The sequence below is a fragment of the Oncorhynchus clarkii genome, unplaced genomic scaffold (genome assembly GCF_045791955.1).
Source record: "Oncorhynchus clarkii lewisi isolate Uvic-CL-2024 unplaced genomic scaffold, UVic_Ocla_1.0 unplaced_contig_13216_pilon_pilon, whole genome shotgun sequence".
NCBI classification, from domain to species: Eukaryota; Metazoa; Chordata; class Actinopteri; order Salmoniformes; family Salmonidae; genus Oncorhynchus; species Oncorhynchus clarkii.
In genome coordinates this window covers 2936-22995 of record NW_027259487.1, presented here as the reverse complement: position 1 = coordinate 22995, position 20060 = coordinate 2936, and the positions used below count along the sequence as shown (strand labels likewise).

At 43.6% G+C, this 20060-nt stretch overlaps 1 protein-coding gene across 1 annotated transcript; it reads left to right on the top strand.

Annotated features, from left to right (window-relative positions):
- Positions 1–669: 669 nt before the first annotated feature.
- LOC139400240 (nephronectin-like) lies at positions 670–19089 on the top strand (the record flags this gene model as incomplete). Its single annotated transcript, XM_071145222.1, has 4 exons — positions 670–992; positions 7487–7587; positions 13532–13588; positions 18997–19089. Coding segments are annotated over exons 1-4 (322 nt in total), but the record flags the coding sequence as incomplete, so codon positions are not given.
- Between the last annotated feature and the right edge of the window lie 971 nt (positions 19090–20060).

Here is a 20060-nt window from a genome sequence, read left to right as displayed (position 1 = left end):
AATACATTTATAATGTTGAGCCAAATATCTAGCCTGGGAGTTCAATTCAGGGATGATGTCACTGAAGGACGGGTGGATTTGCAGTGATTTATTATCTGAGACCTTTTTAACGTTTATCCGCTAAAGCACAATCTGTGTATTTATGGGCAAGTATGGTGATACCTTTGGGTTCCCTCAGAAGTTAGTCCTAAAGTACGTTTTGTACTGTAAATTCTGTACATGGTGTGTAGGCAGGAGGCTAGAACTCCTCATTACTGGGTGGGCGATGGTACTGCGTGTCTGAGCAGGCTATGCAATTAATTAAGCCATCCAAAGTATGCACAGCCAGTGCGTGAGTGCAACCTATATCACACATGGAAAGGCTCCCTCGTGAAAGAGATCCTGGTCTCAATGGGACTCCCAAATTAATGAATAAATAGACCGTCGCTAATTTGAATATGTATTGGATTTTTTGTATCTATGGATTTCCAGCCTACCACTGCGCAAAGTGGCACAGCACTATACCACGACAAAGTGTATTCACAACAGTCTTGCTGACGAGCAGTGCGCGCTCCGACTGCGCTGATGCGTTTTCATTGGGTAGCAGCCCAGTGAACTTGTGCGGAGAGAGAAGGAACCTGCGGGGTCCATTTAACACCAGTAGAGTGCACTCCGCTCCACACGCGCTGGGTCACTTCTCGAGGAAGAAACGGGCTGGTTTCTCCCCCTGCCTTTGCTGCACCTCCGAAACATTTTAAAGGATCGGGGTCCGTTTGAAGGACAACAGCTAATCTCCTCTCATGCCAGTGCGTGTTTAACGTTGGGAGGGAACAAATCTCCACTGTTTCGTTTCGTTTTAACGATTGAACACTGCAGTGTACAGTCCGACGTTTCACTTGGATTTTAGGAGTGCAAGCGCGGTGTGCGCTCATTCCCCTAACCATGGAATTATGGATAAAGTTGATGGTGTTGTACGGTTTCTGTTTAGGGGCAAGTGCTGAGAATGACGGCAGGTAAGCGCACACATATATACATCTTGTTCAATAGGCTACAATTCATTATCTTTTGTCTAAAAAAATAATTATAGCAATTATGTTGTTTTTGAAAGTGTTCAAATTGCGTTGGTGATTGTGGAATGTGGAGAAGGTGTTGCTCTCATAAACTCTGAGCGAGTTTTTAAAGAGGTTAATGTGACCACGGAGATGCTATTGATTCCTAAATCCATGAACGCGACTTCCACATAGTGAATATATGAGTTTGCAATGCATAGACTGAAACGTTGCTGATGTGCTGAAATGATTCGGGATGTATAGTCGCACTTGACTTACAGTGGACGGAATAGACCTATACCAGTGTAATCTATTTTTTTCTCCCTTATTTTCATAAATAATAACATAGTTGTTTATCTCGAATGAATGGTGTACTTTTATATATGAAATTAACATTAATATATGTTTGTAATGTTTTTGCTGGGGCTTTTTGTTTGGCATTCTTTATGTGGATCTACTAGGTCTATGTTAGTACGTAGGCCGAATACCACAGAGTTTCTTAACCATCTTTGGTAATACACAGTGTTTCGCTGTTTAGGCCTACATTTGCAAAAACCGAGTAGCCAGCAGCCTACTTCCTTTGCAAAGTCAGTTGCTTGAATTTCCCTCTTAATGAGCTGATATCACGGTGACAGCACCTACCTTGCCGGGTGGTTCATGTCCAAACACGAATCCGGTGAAGTATTTGGAAAGGAGAGAAGTGCCCAATCTAAAGAATGTTCCTGAGATTGAAATCTACATCTACCTTATCTGGTGCAGCTGTCATTTTTTTGTCTCTCGCCATAAAATGAATGTTATACAGCTCTTAATAAGCAGTAATAAAAACATCATACTGACGAATTCCATTTTAGGTCATTGTATATAAAACCACCTATATACTTTTTTCTACCTATATACACAGTAAGCCCTCTGGTATTCCAGATATGTATTCCTTCAGGATACGTTTCCAAGCTTGTTTATTAATAAGACAGGTTCACTTTCACTGGACTGGCTCCAATGCACTTGCCTTGCAGTATTCATCATCATAAAGGCTGTTTCCTTTGGGAGAGTGATACAGTAGACTGAGGAACTGAAGGCTAGGTTTGCATCCTATATGGCACCCTATTCCCTGTGGAGTTCCCAATGGGCCCTGGTCCAAAGTAGTGCATTATATAGGCAAAAGGGTGGCATTTCGGATTGGATCCTCAATCTGAGTGCTGGTCCTATGATGCATTGAAGACAACCTTTATTCTGTATCTCCACAAATAAGGTTTCAGAGTCAATAAAATATTTCTTAGGGATTGATAGGGCTGAACTTTCCTACCTGTCTGTCGTTAAACCCGGGTTGGGGCGTGTGTGAAGGTGAGAGTGTGTGAGTGATTGTATGTGTTTGTGGATGTTTACTCAAGGTTCTTGGTCACAGTGTCTAATGTTAGGTAATGTTAATGTGTTGTGACAGGGCCACGGTCCCAGTCTGGTGAGTTGTGCTGATATTTCCCCATGATGCCCTTCCCTGCCCAACCCATAATGATAATTTACATTAAACGAGCAGCATACGTAATTAGCGTCACCCTCTGATGGAGCGCGGCTTGTCACGCGGGTCATTATTGGCCTATTTCCCCCGTTATAAACCTGGCCTGCTGACTTCAATCTAAATTCATAGCGAGAGGGTCCCGTGAGAACACTGTGGAGGAAAGTAATTTATTATCTGAACTAGCTGTTTGGAGGAGAGAGCTAATGGGCTAAGCTAGCAATTGAAGGGGGCGTCACCGCTCACTGGCCAGCCACAGCAAGGTCGTTTTGTCCTAGTGGTAAATTGGCTCAAAACAGGCCTGATTAATTACAGATTAACTATACCTGTAATTCCCTGTTGAGGGGTTTTCATTACTCATCAACATTGTTGTCAGTAATGTTTAGTCCAAGGATGAAAAATGGCGCCAGGCCAATCTTGTTGTGATGTGGTCTATAAGTGATTCTGTATTGTAATCAGGAAATGGACTATCTGAGGTAAGGTCACAACACTTTGCCTCGATGAAAGACTACACATCAGATAACATTTAAACGACTAGTTCGCTTTTTTTTTAAAGCCACAATCCTGAGTTTGTATGTCAGACCATTAATCAGACCACTGAACAGCTAAGATGAGATATTTTATCCTAGTTGGAGAAAATCCAGATTGCCCCTTTAAATAGCCACTACTCATGGAGGCTATTTCTCTATGATGATGTCGCCACATTGCTTTGCCCCAGACACAGCCAATACATTCCAATCCTCTTCTCTCCAAGTTACTGCTCCAAACCATGTCCTCACTCTCCAACCAAACATCCTTAGTATATTCTAACAACATTAGACCTTCAAAGATAGACAGACCTTATTTTATCCCCCAGGGTTGACGTTAAAATACGTGAATAAGTGTATACAGAGAGAGCAAGCCATTTTCCTGGACATTGGTCAAAGTCATTCAGCAGGACTAGTGAAAAAGGCTACATGTCAACCGGTGCTTACAGAAGTGTGTGGTACTAGTCGTTTTCAGAATAGAAGCGAGCCATTATCATGAACATTTATGAAGCGATGCTCTCTTTAACATGAGTGTGCTACTTGTCCTCAGGTATTTAGATTAAATGTGTATGCAAAGGTTGTGTGTGTGTGTGTGTGTGTGTGTGTGTGTGTGTGTGTGTGTGTGTGTGTGAGAGAGAGAGAGAGAGAGAGAGAGAGAGTGTCACTGTCAAGCAACATTGCAGCCATAGATTGTTATTATTACTCATCATTCTGAGGGACACTTTTAAGACAGATTATTATCATGCCATATAATAATGTCTCTTAGTGCCACTTAAGTGTCGGGTGCTGCTATATGAGCAATATGTCATCCTATTCATTGTCAAACAGCAGAGATTGGCCTATCTCACACACACACACACACACACACACATCCTGGGCTAGATGATGGACTAACATGGATCCTTTCCCGCAGCGTCTGTTGTGAAGACCCCGTCTAGTGGTTTGTTTTCCTGATGAGGCACCAATGGAATGTCAAACGTGATAATTCTGTGCTTCAGTTCCTTCACAGCTTACTGCAATCTAGTATTATTCATACACAGAAGGTCAGACATAGACATGGATAAAGAAGGATAAAGACATACATCTATCTGATCTGCCGTCAACGCAATTATTCTACAGCGCACCGTGTTCAGAATGATTACAGTAATAACACAATATGAATTTTACATGGAGAATTTGATGGGACATCACTCCAACATACCGTAGTGTATAACTGACCTAGTCATAATTCAGTTCTACTTTGATAAATCGTGTTATAACAGCACAGTTGTGTGCATGATTCTGCCGTGTTCCAACAGCCGAGGGCTACGCTCAGTTTTATGACTGATGGAGTGAGAGAAAGAGATGGAGGGAGAGAATGGTATAGATGGAGGGAGAGAGTGGTAGAGATGGAGGGAGAGAGTGGTATAGATGGAGAGAGAGAGTGGTAGAGATGGAGGGAGAGCGTGGTATGGAGGGAGAGAGTGGTAGAGATGGAGGGAGAGAGTGGTAATGGAGGGAGAGAAAGAGATGGCGGGAGAGAAAGAGATGGAGAGAGAGAGTGGTATAGATGGAGGGAGAGAGTGGTATAGATGGAGGGAGAGAAAGAGATGGAGGGAGAGAAAGAAATGAAGGGAGAGAGTGGTAGAGATAGAGGGAGAGAGTGGTGGAGATGAAAGGAGATGGAGGGAGAGAGTGGTAGAGATGGAGGGAGAGAGTGGTAGAGATGGAGGGAAAGAGAGAGATGGAGGGAGAGAGTGGTAGAGATGGAGGGAGAGAGTGGTAGAGATGGAGGGAAAGAGAGAGATGGAGGGAGAGAGTGGTAGAGGTGGAGGGAGAGAGGGAAAGAGAGAGATGGAGGGAGAGAGTGGTAGAGGTGGAGGGAGAGAGGGAAAGAGATGGAGGGAGAGAGTGGTAGAGATGGAAAGAGAGAGAGGCAGAGTGACAGAGTGCTTTCTCCCTCCCTCCCTCACCTCCTGTTCCACTGGCGTGGCATCACACGTCTCTTTATGAGGTGCCTCTCAAAGTTCATTTGCATCATCACCTGTTCGTTGGCATTGCCGCCCTGCCTGCCCGCCGCACAGGGTCGACTACACTGCCACTTTTTTGTGTTGCAAAAACGCTTCAGGCAAACCAATTATCATCCTCCCACTCAGTTGGCGAGGCTATGCCCGCAATATCATATCACTTTTAGGCCCTATTAGTTTTACGCTGGTGGATAAAAATTACCCCTGAATAATAACAGCCAAGGAGTTATGTTTAAATTAGTAATACGATGATGAACCAATTTGCAGCAACTCTTCCTCCTCGTTATTATGTGTTAATCAGCTATTTTAATGATGTTTTTCACCCGTTGATCCACATTCAATATTAATAGTTATTAGCAAGGCATGCTATTAGCCATCAGCAGAGGGTTTATGTGTTTTCAGTGCAAGCTGTGGCAATGGGACTATATCCCTGTATCTGACCAGGTGCTCAGTGTGTGTGTGTGACCTGTGGCTCCATCTGGTCAGTGGTCCTGCTGTGTGTGCGCGGTAACTCTCGGCCCCCAATTCACAATCATGTTTGGCAATCAATTCCAGAGCCCTCTCCTCTGCTTCTTTATCTTCTCCTCCCTTCTCCTCTTCTCTTCTCTCCTCCTCTCTCTATTTCTCTCCTTAACATTCCCAATGTGTCTCCTATTGGATTGTGCTCAGGGCTCCTGATTCTCTCTCTCTCTCTCTCTCTATCTCGCTCTCTCTCTCTCTCTCTCTCTCTCTCTTTCTCTCTTTCTCTTTGCCAGCCATGCTGCGTACAAACATTTTCCCTGGTCCTGCCATTTCCACTTAGCATCTTCCATCAGACTTTCTCTCCTGTGAAGTGATTGGCAGCGGGGGCAGACATTAGCATTTCCAGAGTTTTGGCAATGGAGGCTAACTGGATGGGATAGCAGGAGGGTAGGACATGTCCCGCATGCACAACCACTTCAATCTCAGTCTCCTCAGCCCTCAATGCTGAGGCACGATAGAGCAAGGCAAGATGCCCCCTTCTGCCAAGTGTTTTTTTCAAGACACCTTTGACTACTTCGTTTCGATAACAAGCATCAGAACCTTGATCTCTCTGTCGTTACAAAACGTTCAGATATAAATTACTTGTCTAGAACGGAGATGATTCTGTGTCATGTAGAATTTAGAATTCCGTCAGCTCTGTTCGTTCTATTTCTACTGTCTCTGATTCATTTAGCTAACGTCACAGAACACAACCATGCTCTGATCGTTGTCCCCATCCGAGGCATCCTTAAATGGGCTTAATCTTTCTCTATTTCCTGTTGAAAATATGTTGTGCTGTGCTTCCGCTACAGATAAATAAGTAATCCTACTCTACTCTGCCAAGAAGCTATTTCTCTGAAATAGAACAGAACGTAACGTCAGTTCACAGAAACATAATTTAGGCTGGTTTTCCTACAAGAACTGTCATAAGGTATTTGCCCATTGCCAGGATGAAAACGGCTCTAGCCTCATGTTCTCTTTCCTATTTCTGAAAGATGGCATTATCCTTCCCCACTTTCTTTAATAGCAAATGACATTCTGACATTCTGCTTCTGATAATGTTTCATTTGGACGTTGGCACACAGACAGTCGATGCTCATGACGCCTATACCTCATTTGGATTTTGCACTCAGAGCAGGAGCATGTTCAACTGTGACGTTCAGATTGAACTGTGTTGTGCAGAGCAGATAGGACATCACTGAATACACCCCAGTCTGAAGATGTGGGGGGATCACATTATGAACGTCACAATGATAACTCACCACAGTCTAATCTCTAAACACACACACACACACACACACACACACACACACACACACACACCTTCATTCTGAGCTATGGGAGTCTCTGCCTGGCCCCACAGATTAAAGTGTCAGTGATCACTGAAGTGGAGAGAAGCTTGTCGTATTAGTTACATTGGGTCCTGTTCTTCTGTAGTCTCACCCATAAGTCTTCAGCTCTGACATCACACCAACCAACATGGCCCCCCTGTGCAATAAATGCCAACATGCTGATTGGGAAATGTCCTGAGTTTTTGTGCCAGCTCGCTCACAGATAAGTTTGTTTACTTTCCTTACACATTCTGAGGGACATGGGAGTAGCTTCGCATTTGGAAAACAAATTACATTTAATTATGTGTAGGGTAAAGAATGAACAAACACATATTCAGTCTGCCAGTCAGTGCCTTGGGCTTTGTTTTGAATGAGACTTTCTCTCTCTCTCTCTCTCTCTCTCTCTCTCTCTCTCTCTCTCTCTCTCTCTCTCTCTCTCTCTCTCTCTCTCTCTCTCTCTCTCTCTCTCTCTCTCTCTCTCTCTCTCTCTCTTGGCTTGGTGGGCAAGAACCAACAGACCCTGCTGGCTTTTAAATTCGTCCATTTTAATTGGCTGTGAACTGATAGAGCTGTCTCCTGACAGGTGGCCTCGGCAGATGGCCTCGTCCAATGGGCTGTGTCGCTACGGCGCCCGCATCGACTGCTGCTGGGGATGGACCCGGCGCTCCTGGGGCCACTGCCAACGTGAGTAGTGCCAACTCTACCGTGCCCGCTGCTGGGTTAGGGTTACCGGGGGCAACCAGGGTTTCCGACAGGGGTTGCCGTGGGTTACCAGGGTGTAGCTGCTGGGATCTAACCACAATTAGGATGTAGAAAGAGGATTAAACACCCGTCTAGAATCAATCAAATGTATTTATAAAGCCCTTTTTTACATCAGCAAATGTCACAAAGTGCTGTACAGAAGACATATAGTAACTAAGGGCTCTGAAACACACACTCTACCAACGAGCACACGGAACACACACTTGTTCATAGGCACATATGTGGACGTACACACACACAAAGTGAAAAATACACTTGACATTTTCACTGCTGCTGTTGAGTTTTCCGTGTTGTGGGAACGATATTCTAGCCGTGAATAAGGCTCTAGTGAGCAGATTCCCATTATACGCTTGTAGCCATGTAAACAGATAATTGTAAATGATTGCTGTGAGTGTATATTTAGTAAATGTCATGTATATGTAAATGCAGGTGTGCAGGGAATCAATTTGGTGACATGTTGAGTAAATCCAGTCATGGATTCAGAGGATGCCCCTACTGTAAATATACCTTGTTTTGCCAGAATGAGCCTACTGTAGTAGCCTCAATATACCTATTTTTACTAGAATGAGCCTACTGTAGCCTCAATATACCTTGTTTTACTAGAATGAGCCTACTGTAACCTCAATATACCTATTTTTACTAGAATGAGCCTACTGTAGCCTCAATATACCTTGTTTTACTAGAATGAGCCTACTGTAAATATACCTTGTTTTGATAGAATGAGCCTACTGTAGCCTCAATATACCTCGTTTTACTAGAATGAGCCTACTGTAAATATACCTTGTTTTGCTAGAATGAGCCTACTGTAGCCTCAATATACCTAGTTTTACTAGAATGAGCCTACTGTAGCCTCAATATACCTTGTTTTACTAGAATGAGCCTACTGTAGCCTCAATATACCTCGTTTTACTAGAATGAGCCTACTGTAGCCTCAATATACCTTGTTTTACTAGAATGAGCCTACTGTAGCCTCAATATACTGCGTTTTACTAGAATGAGCCTACTGTAGCCTCAATATACCTCGTTTTACTAGAATGAGCCTACTGTAGACTCAATATACCTAATTTTATTAGAATGAACACATTTTGTGCAACAGTATTACATTATACCACCATCTGATATTATATTGACCCTTAATAAAATATCTAGCCCTATGAACAAATATTGACTCTTATGGAAACAGAGAAGTATTGGCTGCTGCCATACTGTGTAATTATATCCTGCAGAGATGTGTGAATGATATTAATAGGGAGCTCTGAAAGTGTCGAGCAGCCTGACAAATGGGAGATACACTGCATGGCTTGCTGCACACATGATGGTACAGCTGTTGCTTCGGCTGCGGAAGTGTGATGGGTGACACAACGGGCTTACTTACGCACAACATGTAGAGAGTAGACAGAGAGAGGCTGGGCTGCATGTTGGCTCCGTCTCTGTCAATCTACTAACCTGGAAGCCTGGGGGTGGGGGAGGGGTTATAATGCTTTCATGTCATCGTCATTATACTTCACATCACCTTCATAACCTTTCACCTCATATGCATTTTGTTTAGCTCTTTTGTTGTTGTTGTTTTTTTGCTAATCACTTGTCATGACTCATGCTATAATCATGCTAGATTTTTTGGTGTTTGTTTATGTTGTCGTTTTTAGACTAAAATGTCACACTGCTGGTCCCTGTCCAAAGGTATTTACTTCACGTTGAGCTCTATTGTTTCCGTTTGGCACTGGGCCTTCCATTGGATGCCCTGTTATGGTTGCCTGGTCCCAGATCTGTTTGTGTTGTCCTACAATGACCAGAGAAGCTATCAAGACAGTACATTCTGACCTGGGAGCAGGCTACTGTAATGGTGGCCCGCTTATTGCCCTTTCGTTCTCCCCTAGGCGAGGGTGTTGAGCTCAATAACCTTCACTTGGTTTAGGTTTGGCATCAGGCCCTCCTTTCAGACACTCTGTTATGGTGGTCGACCTCGTTCCCTTCCCTTCTCCCCTAGGTGAGAGTGTTAGTGTTGAGTTGAGTAACCTTAGTGCCTGTGGCCCACTTATCGTGTCAGATTAACATTCTGCCTCGCCGCCAGCTGACTCTCCTCTTTATCCCTCGCTCCTCATTTGAGGTGAAAAGAAAAACAGAATATGGTAATTGCATTTTCACATAGACCCTAGCTTGAGAAAAACAAGTTATGGTAATGACATAGCGACTTAGAGCCAGACCAAGACTGTGCTGGGAGGGAACTCAAGAGACGAGGCTCAAGACAAAGTGGCAGAAATGGATGCTTTTGTGGTTGCTATTATTTGTGACAGCTAAGGCCCCAACATGTTGCTAGGCTAGTTAGCTAAGAGCTCTGTTGTCGTGTTGGCAGGAATCCCTGTACTCCCCAACATGTTGCTAGGCTAGTTAGCTAAGAGCTCTGCTGTCGTGTTGGCAGGAATCCCTGTACTCCCCAACATGTTGCTAGGCTAGTTAGCTAAGAGCTCTGCTGTCGTGTTGGCAGGAATCCCTGTACTCCCCAACATGTTGCTAGGCTAGTTAGCTAAGAGCTCTGCTGTCGTGTTGGCAGGAATCCCTGTACTCCCCAACATGTTGCTAGGCTAGTTAGCTAAGAGCTCTGCTGTCGTGTTGGCAGGAATCCCTGTACTCCCCAACATGTTGCTAGGCTAGTTAGCTAAGAGCTCTGCTGTCGTGTTGGCAGGAATCCCTGTACTCCCCAACATGTTGCTAGGCTAGTTAGCTAAGAGCTCTGCTGTCGTGTTGGCAGGAATCCCTGTACTCCCCAACATGTTGCTAGGCTAGTTAGCTAAGAGCTCTGCTGTCGTGTTGGCAGGAATCCCTGTACTCCCCAACATGTTGCTAGGCTAGTTAGCTAAGAGCTCTGCTGTCGTGTTGGCAGGAATCCCTGTACTCAATAAGTGTTGCTTCCTGGGCATTTTGGGCTTGGCTCAGGTCCTCCCAGCTGTCCATGTTGGATCAGTCAGGAAGAGGAAGTTTGCTCCGTATACAGAATATAACATCATATATCAGACCAAATATTTGTTTTTATCCTGTTTGGGTTTAGCTCCATCCTCTGCATTGATTTGAAATTAATTGACAGGTGAAAACAATATGGTGGAATCAAGCCCATCGTAAGGCTGTCTTTCACCTGGTCAGTTCTCTCAGATCAGTGCAATGAAGGAGAAGACAGGAGGCAAGGAGAGGACAGTGTTTCTAGACAATTGAGAAATAGACAAGATCTACAGTGACAGGGATTAGCGGAGTAATCCGTGTTTCCGCTTGACGTTTGATTGACATGTTAAAGTCCTTTGGGTGAGTAGATACCTTTGACAGGACCTTGTTTCTGTTCATTAAACAGCAGTGTGTTATCTGTCTGTTTTCTCTAACACTGTTCCAAAGTACCCATCAGGAGTCTCACACATTCCATGTCAAGTACGAGAAAACGTTGAGTTCACCTCGGAGAGTCGTCCCCCCTCTCGGCAAAAGCTACTTTTACCCACCACCTGTTTTTGAAGGAAACCGTATCGTTTTCCTGCCAGCCAGTCTCAGACGTTGTGATAAATCAATGCCATAGGAGAAAAACCAGAATGTTCTCTAACGCCTTCAAATGCCCCCGACCGAGCGTACCACACGAGTCCAATCACTCGAGACCTCAATCAGTACTCCATCATGTTGCCACAGGGCTGATTTAAACTTCGGAGACGGAGGGAGGCCAGTCGTCATGGATTACAGATTACACCACTGCAGTTCTGGGGCCGGCCCCGGAGATTAGATTGGTGGTGCTATCGGGTTCTGGCTGTCTCCAGCCCTGCAAGAGTTCAGTGATCGGTCTGGGTGACTGCTCACAAAGAATGGAGAACTGGAATGGGTCTGCCCCGAATTTAAAGCTCCCTGTCCCCAGAACTGAGAGAGAGAGGGGAGAGATGGGAAAGGGAGTGAGTGAGTGGAGATAGACAGAGAGAGAGTGACAGAGAGAAATGGAGAAGGAGAGAGATGGTGGAGAGAGAGGAGAGAGCAAGAGAGAGAGAGGGACAGAAAGAGAGAACCAAGAGGAAGAAAGAGAAAGCGAGAGATTTATTATAGGCCAAGCATTTCCATTGGTACTACACTGACATGTTATGCGATTGGGTGGTTTAAATCACAGGCAGCGTTACTTCACTTTATCCAAGTGCCACCATAAACAGAGATGCATTTGCCTTGCTAAGCATCTGCAGTATATCTCCAATGATTACATACACATCAGAATATCCCTCAGGTTTAACTCACAGTCAGGATGAGAATAGACCACTGGCAAATCAACAAGTTTTTCTTAGTCCTCACGTCCTAGTCGTTTAGTCATAACAAGCTCTCGGATTATGGCAAAGAGCTGCAAAAAATGATGGCAAAGAGCTGCAATTAATCAAACCAACACTAAACAAATGACGGTGATTTTTAAAATGAATTTAATCAAATTGAAGCCTCCTCAGTTGCATCATATTCCATCTCTCTCATTCTCTCATTCTCTCTCTCTTTCTCCTTTCTCTCTCTCGCTCTCCCTACAAATGGAATCCCAAATTAACTCTCTCTTACTGGTCTATTGCTTTGATCCCGGATTTTGGAAAGAAATCCAAGAGGATACCGATCTTCAGTGCAGTTTTGCCTGAGACTGTTTAGCCGGTTTCCCTCTCGAAGTACAAAGTAGCTTGGATTAGGAGAGGACTTTTAATTGGTAATGGAAGCCAATGAGTGAGTGACAAAATGGGTAAACTGATACAGTTTAACCAATACCCTGGCCGTGACCCTTCACCCTGAGGGTGAGGATAGGCAAAAAACACATTTCCAAATATAGTACAAATTTATGCACCCATTAAATAATAATAGTCTTAAATAGCTTCTCTTTGTCTCCTTTTCTTCAAGGCCACTGATCTGCTATTAGCTGGATGGGGTAAATCCATTCAATAGAAAGTTAATCATGTAGTTTGATCTGTTAGTGGTAATGAGGTAAGTAAGAGACAAGGAAGGTAAGGTAATAAAAAGTACATGCATTCTGAAAGGGACAAATCAATAGATTGTGTTTCAATTCAACCTGGGCCTAGGAAGGATCAAATACTTTGTCAAATGTCAATCTGTTCATACCTAAGCACTTGTATCAATTATTTGTCAGACACAGAAAAATATGCTGCGGCCTCCTTCAAAATGTGGTGACGGTGGTGGTATTTTTATCCATCAAAGGAATGGAGGAGGAAATTGAATTGAACATCACAGAATCTGCAGCCTGTGTGTTCGAAGAAAACGCCTTGTCTTTCTCCTCTCGGCTTGTGATGTGAACGTTCCACAAATATGCAATTAGCCAGCATGATACCACGCGGTATCTCTGCGGAACCACGGCACAATTTGACCATCAATGTTACTAATTAAACGATCTAAACTCCAATTTGTAAACATATTTCAAACATAGCTATTAGCTACTGGCAACATTGCGTGATGAGAAGCATCCATTCTCCATGGTGCTTATGCTAACTGCCATTTAAATTGAATTTTCACTTCGTTTCCCATTGACATCAATGCATTACTAGACTTAAGTGGAAGTTGGAATTCACCCCTGTGCTTACATTTAGTGTGATTGATCTAAACTTGAATTTGTAAGCATATTCAAGATGTAGCTACTAGCTACATTGCATGTTGCGAAGGGGACGTGCCATCCGATGCCCATCCTCTGTGGTTGTAACCATGTAATGTGTGTGACTCCTTGTTATGCTTTGTGCATCATTTTAAGAATGCTTTACTCGTCAAAAAGAGCACGGCTCTCTGGCTCTCTCATGCCTTGATTCTGTTCTCTCATCCAACCAAGACAAAACGCCTGCTGGAATGTTCTTTTCTTTGTGTTTGCACATTTGTTTTGCAGCAGGCGTCTTCGCTCTAACCCACAGAGTAGTCGGGAGAATACGGTGTCCGCCACAAGGTCAGCTGCTCCACATATTTCTTTCAAATAATTCTTGGCAAGACGAGGTCCTGAAGGCAGCGAGGCACACACATCCTCTGAATCCTGGCTTCACTGATTTATTAATAGTCACCTCCCCCCCTTCTCCCTCATCCTCCCCCCTTCCCCATCCCCTTGGCAAAGACATATCTCCTCCCTTTCTGGCTTGAGAACTCTGGTGCTGCAGCCACCGTTTGGCGTTCACACCAGCAGCATGACTGAGATGTTTGGCGTTCACACCAGCTCCACACTTGACTGAGAGCTATGTGATGCCCTCAGATGGCTAAGTGTTAGTTATTCATTTCCTGTGAGTTTTATATCCTCATATAAACTATATACAGCTGCCTAGATAGTACATGGAAACTTCATCAACCAAGAGCCTATGTAAAATAATTGTAGTTCAATGTAGATGACTTCCCAATCTTCAAAATGGTACGCCTACATCAGTGATGGAAGGGGGGGGGGGGCTCAGTTGGGGTCTCAACTTACTGTTGCAAGTTAAAATAGTAGAATAAACAAGGTGCAGTGAAAAAATGTGGTTGTGCATCAGCAGTTTTTCTCTTGTTATGTCAGTCACTGATAGTCACTCAATTAGCCCACGTCAGCTAAAGTATTTTAGAATGGTAAGTTAGTCTAGCGGCCAGCCATCTAAACTTAGTAATCATGGTGGAATTACCAGCCGGGGGGCCCCCATTGATTTTTGTTATTCAGTCTTACTCAGAAACCCTATCATATTAAAAACTGCATGCAAATTCTCTACACCCTGTGGCAAAATGCGTAGAAGTTTAGGAAATGATATGTAAAATAGCTCCTTTTCCTCTCTGCCCTGTGGCAAAATGTGTAGAATTGCACGAAATTAACTCCGCTGTCAGATAACAGAATGCTAAAATGTTTTTTCTAGCAATACATGTATGTCAAGCAGTACAGTAAAAAAAATATCCAGCTTTTCTTCTACCCGAATACAATGGTTTTGACAATATCATATACTGTATCTTAACATTTGAACTGTCTTTGCCAAACACCGTCAAGTTACAGTAGCTGGAGCATACTTCCTCATTCCAATGAAGTTCACAAACATCTGACCCCCAGAGACCAAAAGTAGACCAACATCCTTAGCGTAGACATTAAAGCCCGTAGATGGTGATAGCGTTGACGGCATCCACGTATTCCTATGGAAGCCGGAAGTATTTGAATTTCAACCACGCCATATTGCTGCATGGGGCTGAATGGCACCAAGAAATTGTTAAGGATCATGGTAAAAGTGGCCGTAACTAGCAAAGGTTCATGGTCGACGTAGTCGTTTTCATCCTGCCTGAGAGAGCCAACTCCACCGGGCGCGAGCCTCCCCGTAGCCTGCCGGCCCGTGATTGGTCTGTGTCAGCACATGGTCCTGTGTGACGACAAATGTAGTAGTCAGAATGGATCACTATTTAATTCAATATCTCGATTTGATTGACCGTAGGATTGAACTTGATGATAATAAACTAATATTAGAGGCTAAAACTGCCGTCAAAATGTTCTTTGGGGATGGGGGGCGTTCTGGCGATTGTAATTTACATAGGCTTACTAGGCCAGACCAGGGCTTTTGGCACTGCTAGGTTGCTAGCAGCAGCTGACCAGCAGAGCTTGTGACTTCAGGCTCCAGTCTGGACACTGTGGGCCTGATCCTTAGATGGGCTCTAAGGATGGATGGCCAGAGGAATGCCTGATGCAAACTGGTGTGAAGGGTTGTCATCACTAGGTATTCAGGGAACGAGAAGCGCGTTGAATTGGAGCATGTAGTTGCTCCTCTGCGGTTGCGGCGGCCATTTTTAGTTCCTCATGTGGTTTGATGTGGTCTAATGAACACAGGGTATTTCCCTGGGCTGCACCGCAGATTTAAAAAGACCAACCTTTCTCTGAACCCAACAGCCTGGGATGGGTTACTTCTGAGCATGCTTGTCCTCATACTACCCTCTGTGGAAAAACTTTAAAATAAAACCCCTCACAGCTCGTGACAGTGACCGTGTCAGCTTTATTAATAAATGATTTCATCGACTTTAATTGGCCCAAATCGCTGACCAGATAAGGACTTGACCTAACAAGTTTTACACGTTTCCCTGATTCAACTCCCCCCGCCAAAATATGTCGAACCCTTTTTTATTTTTAATCAGGGGCGTAATCTAGAGGTTTCACAGCTCACCTGCGTCCTCGCGTTAACACCCTATCTCATATATCCCAGGTTTGGAAAATGGGCTAACGCTGTCTTGTCTATTAGGTTACACATTCTAATAAAGTGGAATGAGACTACACAATGCTATCTCCTCCAGCTAAAGGAATCCCCACTAATGGCTGTGAATTCAATATGAACAATGTTCCAAGCCGAAATATGAACACTATCCCTCTATCGCCTCCAACGCCCCATGCTCAAAGGTTTAACCGCCACAATGATACGCTTCGATTTCAATTGACATTTTGTGAATGGGCATTTTGGGTAACCTATATACTGGTGTAGGATCTTAATTGGAGCCGGGTTTGCTACAGCAGGAAAATTATCCTGCAGCAACAGGAAATGTGAATTATTATGTGGATTTTTTTTAGAGGTAGATACATTTTTTGTTAAGGAAAATCAAGTCTGAAATGTAAAAGGTGAAAACTCTTCTCGATGTGCCCTTGAGCAAGGCACTTAACCCTAATTGCTTTTGTATGTTGTTCTGGATAACACCATCTGCTAAATGGCTAACATGTAAAGTGTAAATTACAAACTTTAGAATACTTTTTAAGCCTTGAATACACTACAAGTGTACATTTTCCATGCTGTGCAGGAAAATTCTCAGCAACAAAGAGTGATCAAATTAAGATCCTACACCTGTAGGGTGTACTTCCAATGCCAAAATTAAACTTTTCATGCTTGCTTATATCTTTATAGTTAAGCAATGCTCAGCTAGCCTTCTGTACAGTTCCATTGTCTATTTCCACTAAGCATCAGTCATGATGTTGAGTCTCCACTCTTTCCCACTGAACCTCTACATTGTACATCACATAATGATGGTATCAGGCGCACAATAAATCTGTGACAAGATAAGCGAGCTCGCCCAGACGTGTCCAATCATGATGCACACACGCACACTCACCCCGCTTCCCGCCACAAACACATATAACCCCCTACCCCGTCTCCGACTCCAACCGTATGGATAATTAAGGAGCCTGATTGGTCCCTATTATGACGGACTTAATGAAGCTTTTAATGGAAATTAGTACCAGTTGGCTGAGGCCCTGTATATCAGCCGTGGTTAGTATGCTGCAGGTGAACACAGTGAACAGCACAGTTAGACAGAACAGAAAGCAGAGCAAGCCTCCAGCTCTGTGCCTGGGTCCCAAATGACACCCTATTCCCTATGTAGTGCACTACCTTGGAACAGGGTCAATTGAGCTCTGGTCAAAAGTAATGCACTATGAAGGGAATAGGGTAGCATTTGGGACTCGGGCGTCTCCAACACCAGAACACACAGAGATACTGTAAAGCGTTACTATTGCCTCAAGTCCTAATGCCTTCAGTTGCCCTAAACAACACTTCACGCAATGGACAACCAGCAGTCAGAAAATATGATGTTTGATGTTGTTTCTACTGCCTGATACTGAACATAATGTTCAAGGCAAGCGTTTGCTTTTGTGTGTTTTAACGCCGTGCTAATAGTGAGGTATGAGGCTATCCCTTTAGTTTAGCTGTGTAATAGTGAGGTATGAGGCTATCCCTTTAGTTTAGCTGTGTAATAGTGAGGTATGAGGTTATCCCTTTAGTTTAGCTGTGTAATAGTGAGGTATGAGGCTATCCCTTTAGTTTAGCTGTGTATTAGTGAGGTATGAGGCTATCCCTTTCGTTTAGCTGTGTAATAGTGAGGTATGAGGCTATCCCTTTAGTTTAGCTGTGTAATAGTGAGGTATTAGGCTATCCCTTTAGTTTAGCTGTGTAATAGTGAGGTATTAGGCTATTCGTTTAGTTTAGCTGTGTAATAGTGAGGTATTAGGCTATTCCTTTAGTTTAGCTGTGTAATAGTGAGGTATTAGGCTATTCCTTTAGTTTAGCTGTGTAATAGTGAGGTATTAGGCTATTCGTTTAGTTTAGCTGTGTAATAGTGAGGTATTAGGCTATTCCTTTAGTTTAGCTGTGTAATAGTGAGGTATTAGGCTATTCGTTTAGTTTAGTTGTGTAATAGTGAGGTATGAGGCTATTTGTTTAGTTTAGCTGTGTAATAGTGAGGTATGAGGCTATTCGTTTAGTTTAGCTGTGTAATAGTGAGGTATTAGGCTATTCCTTTAGTTTAGCTGTGTAATAGTGAGGTATTAGGCTATTCCTTTAGTTTAGCTGTGTAATAGTGAGGTATTAGGCTATTCCTTTAGTTTAGCTGTGTAATAGTGAGGTATTAGGCTATTCCTTTAGTTTAGCTGTGTAATAGTGAGGTATTAGGCTATTCCTTTAGTTTAGCTGTGTAATAGTGAGGTATGAGGCTATTCGTTTAGTTTAGCTGTGTAATAGTGAGGTATTAGGCTATTCCTTTAGTTTAGCTGTGTAATAGTGAGGTATTAGGCTATTCCTTTAGTTTAGCTGTGTAATAGTGAGGTATGAGGCTATTCGTTTAGTTTAGCTGTGTTGGCCGTTTCCCACCGTAAATATCAGTGCAGCCGCTTTCAAAGCCAGGAAAATCAGCACTTCAGCGCTCGCACAACGTTCAAGTTTTTTAATCGCTTAGGGCTTGTAGGCTTTGAAATGGATACAAATCAACAAGGAAACAGGATTCTCTCTCCCAATAAGCCAGCGCTGTACAGTAATACCGTTTATAACTTATATGAAAGCATGGTTTCACATGAAAATGTTATCTCTGTACATTGTTGAACCACAATTCCCATCGCCCCTAATCCCACACCAGTATGACACACACGCGCCACTGTGCTTGCATTGTCGTACTTAGTAAATCAACAAATCAAAGAAAATGTTACTAGTCACGTGCACCGAATACAGGTTGAAACCTTACGTTGAAATGCTTACTTACAAGCCACTAACCAACGATGCAAGAAAATGTTTTCTAAAGGATTTTCTATAAAACCTAATAAACTAAAGTAGATCAACAGTAGTACACACCAAGTTACTGAACAAGTCAGACAGGATTAAATGCTTTCTCACATCTGATCTGAGACCAGGGCTTGTATTCACAGAGTGTCTGAGAGTGCTGATCTAGGATCAGTTTAGACTTTTAGACCATAATGAATAAGATTGCATAGACACCGGGCACCTGATCCTAGATCAGCACTCCTATTCTGAGACGCTTTATGAAAACAGGCTGTGAGTGTGTTCCGGGGTACTGCTCTTCTCACTTGCCTCTCTCCTATCTATGGGAATCCTCCCCAAACAGCTCTGTGCCAGCACGGGTGTAAGCATGGAGACTGCGTAGGACCCGGCAAATGCAAGTGTCACCCCGGCTTCACTGGAAAAACCTGCAATCAAGGTAAGACCGTCCTCCTCACCGCCGACCAGTAACTGGGTTGATGTTGTGATCGTGACATTGTGACATTGTGATGCTTAATGACATTGTGATTACACCCTACACCAAGATTGGATAGACCACTTGGTGTCTTCTGTGTGAAAATACACTGTACCTTTCATACTCCTGTAGAGAAAAAGGGAGAGAGAGTTAGTCAGTTAGTGCGAGAGAGAGAGAGTTGGAGAGAGAGAGAGAGAGAGAGAGTTGGTGAGAGAGAGAGAGAGAGAGAGATGGGTACTTAGTGAGAGATGAGAGAGCGAGTTAGTGAGTGGGAGATGGAGTTGGTGAGAGATAGAGATAGTCAGTGAGAGAGAGAGCCATAGTGAGTTAGTGGTCGTTCTAATCTGAGCCAGCATGCCTTTACTCAGTTCTTCATGGCCCCTTTCATCCACCTCCATCCAGACCTGCTGACATTAACATTTTCCAAAGGAAACTAATGGAAGTCAAACTTCACCCGGCCCTGAGCGAGGGCATGATAATCATTGTTTATTGTCTACAATGCACACAGACATAGCAACAGGAACAGGCGTATTAATGTTGCCGTTTTATTCATTGATTCATAGCTGATGCAGGATACAGGCAGCTCTCTCCAAAGTGGTTAGATACTATAATCACACAGGAGAGGGTGGTAGAAACAGCCTGAATCAGCACAAATGGAAATGCCTGCTGTGCGCCGACACACACACACACACACACACACACACAGTGAATGATGCCTGGAGTGCAACCTCCCTCTGCAGATAACATCTCAATTACTGTCCTGAGATAACTCAGAGAGCAGGCTGAAAACGCAGTGCAACGAGTAGTCCGTTGAGAGTTACCACACAGTGAGTGAGTGAGTGAGTGAGAGTGCTTGCGTGCGTGTGTGTGTGCGTGTGTCTGTGTCTGTGCCTCTATATTGAATTGAATGACCCCCTCAGTCAGGGTTAGTTTCA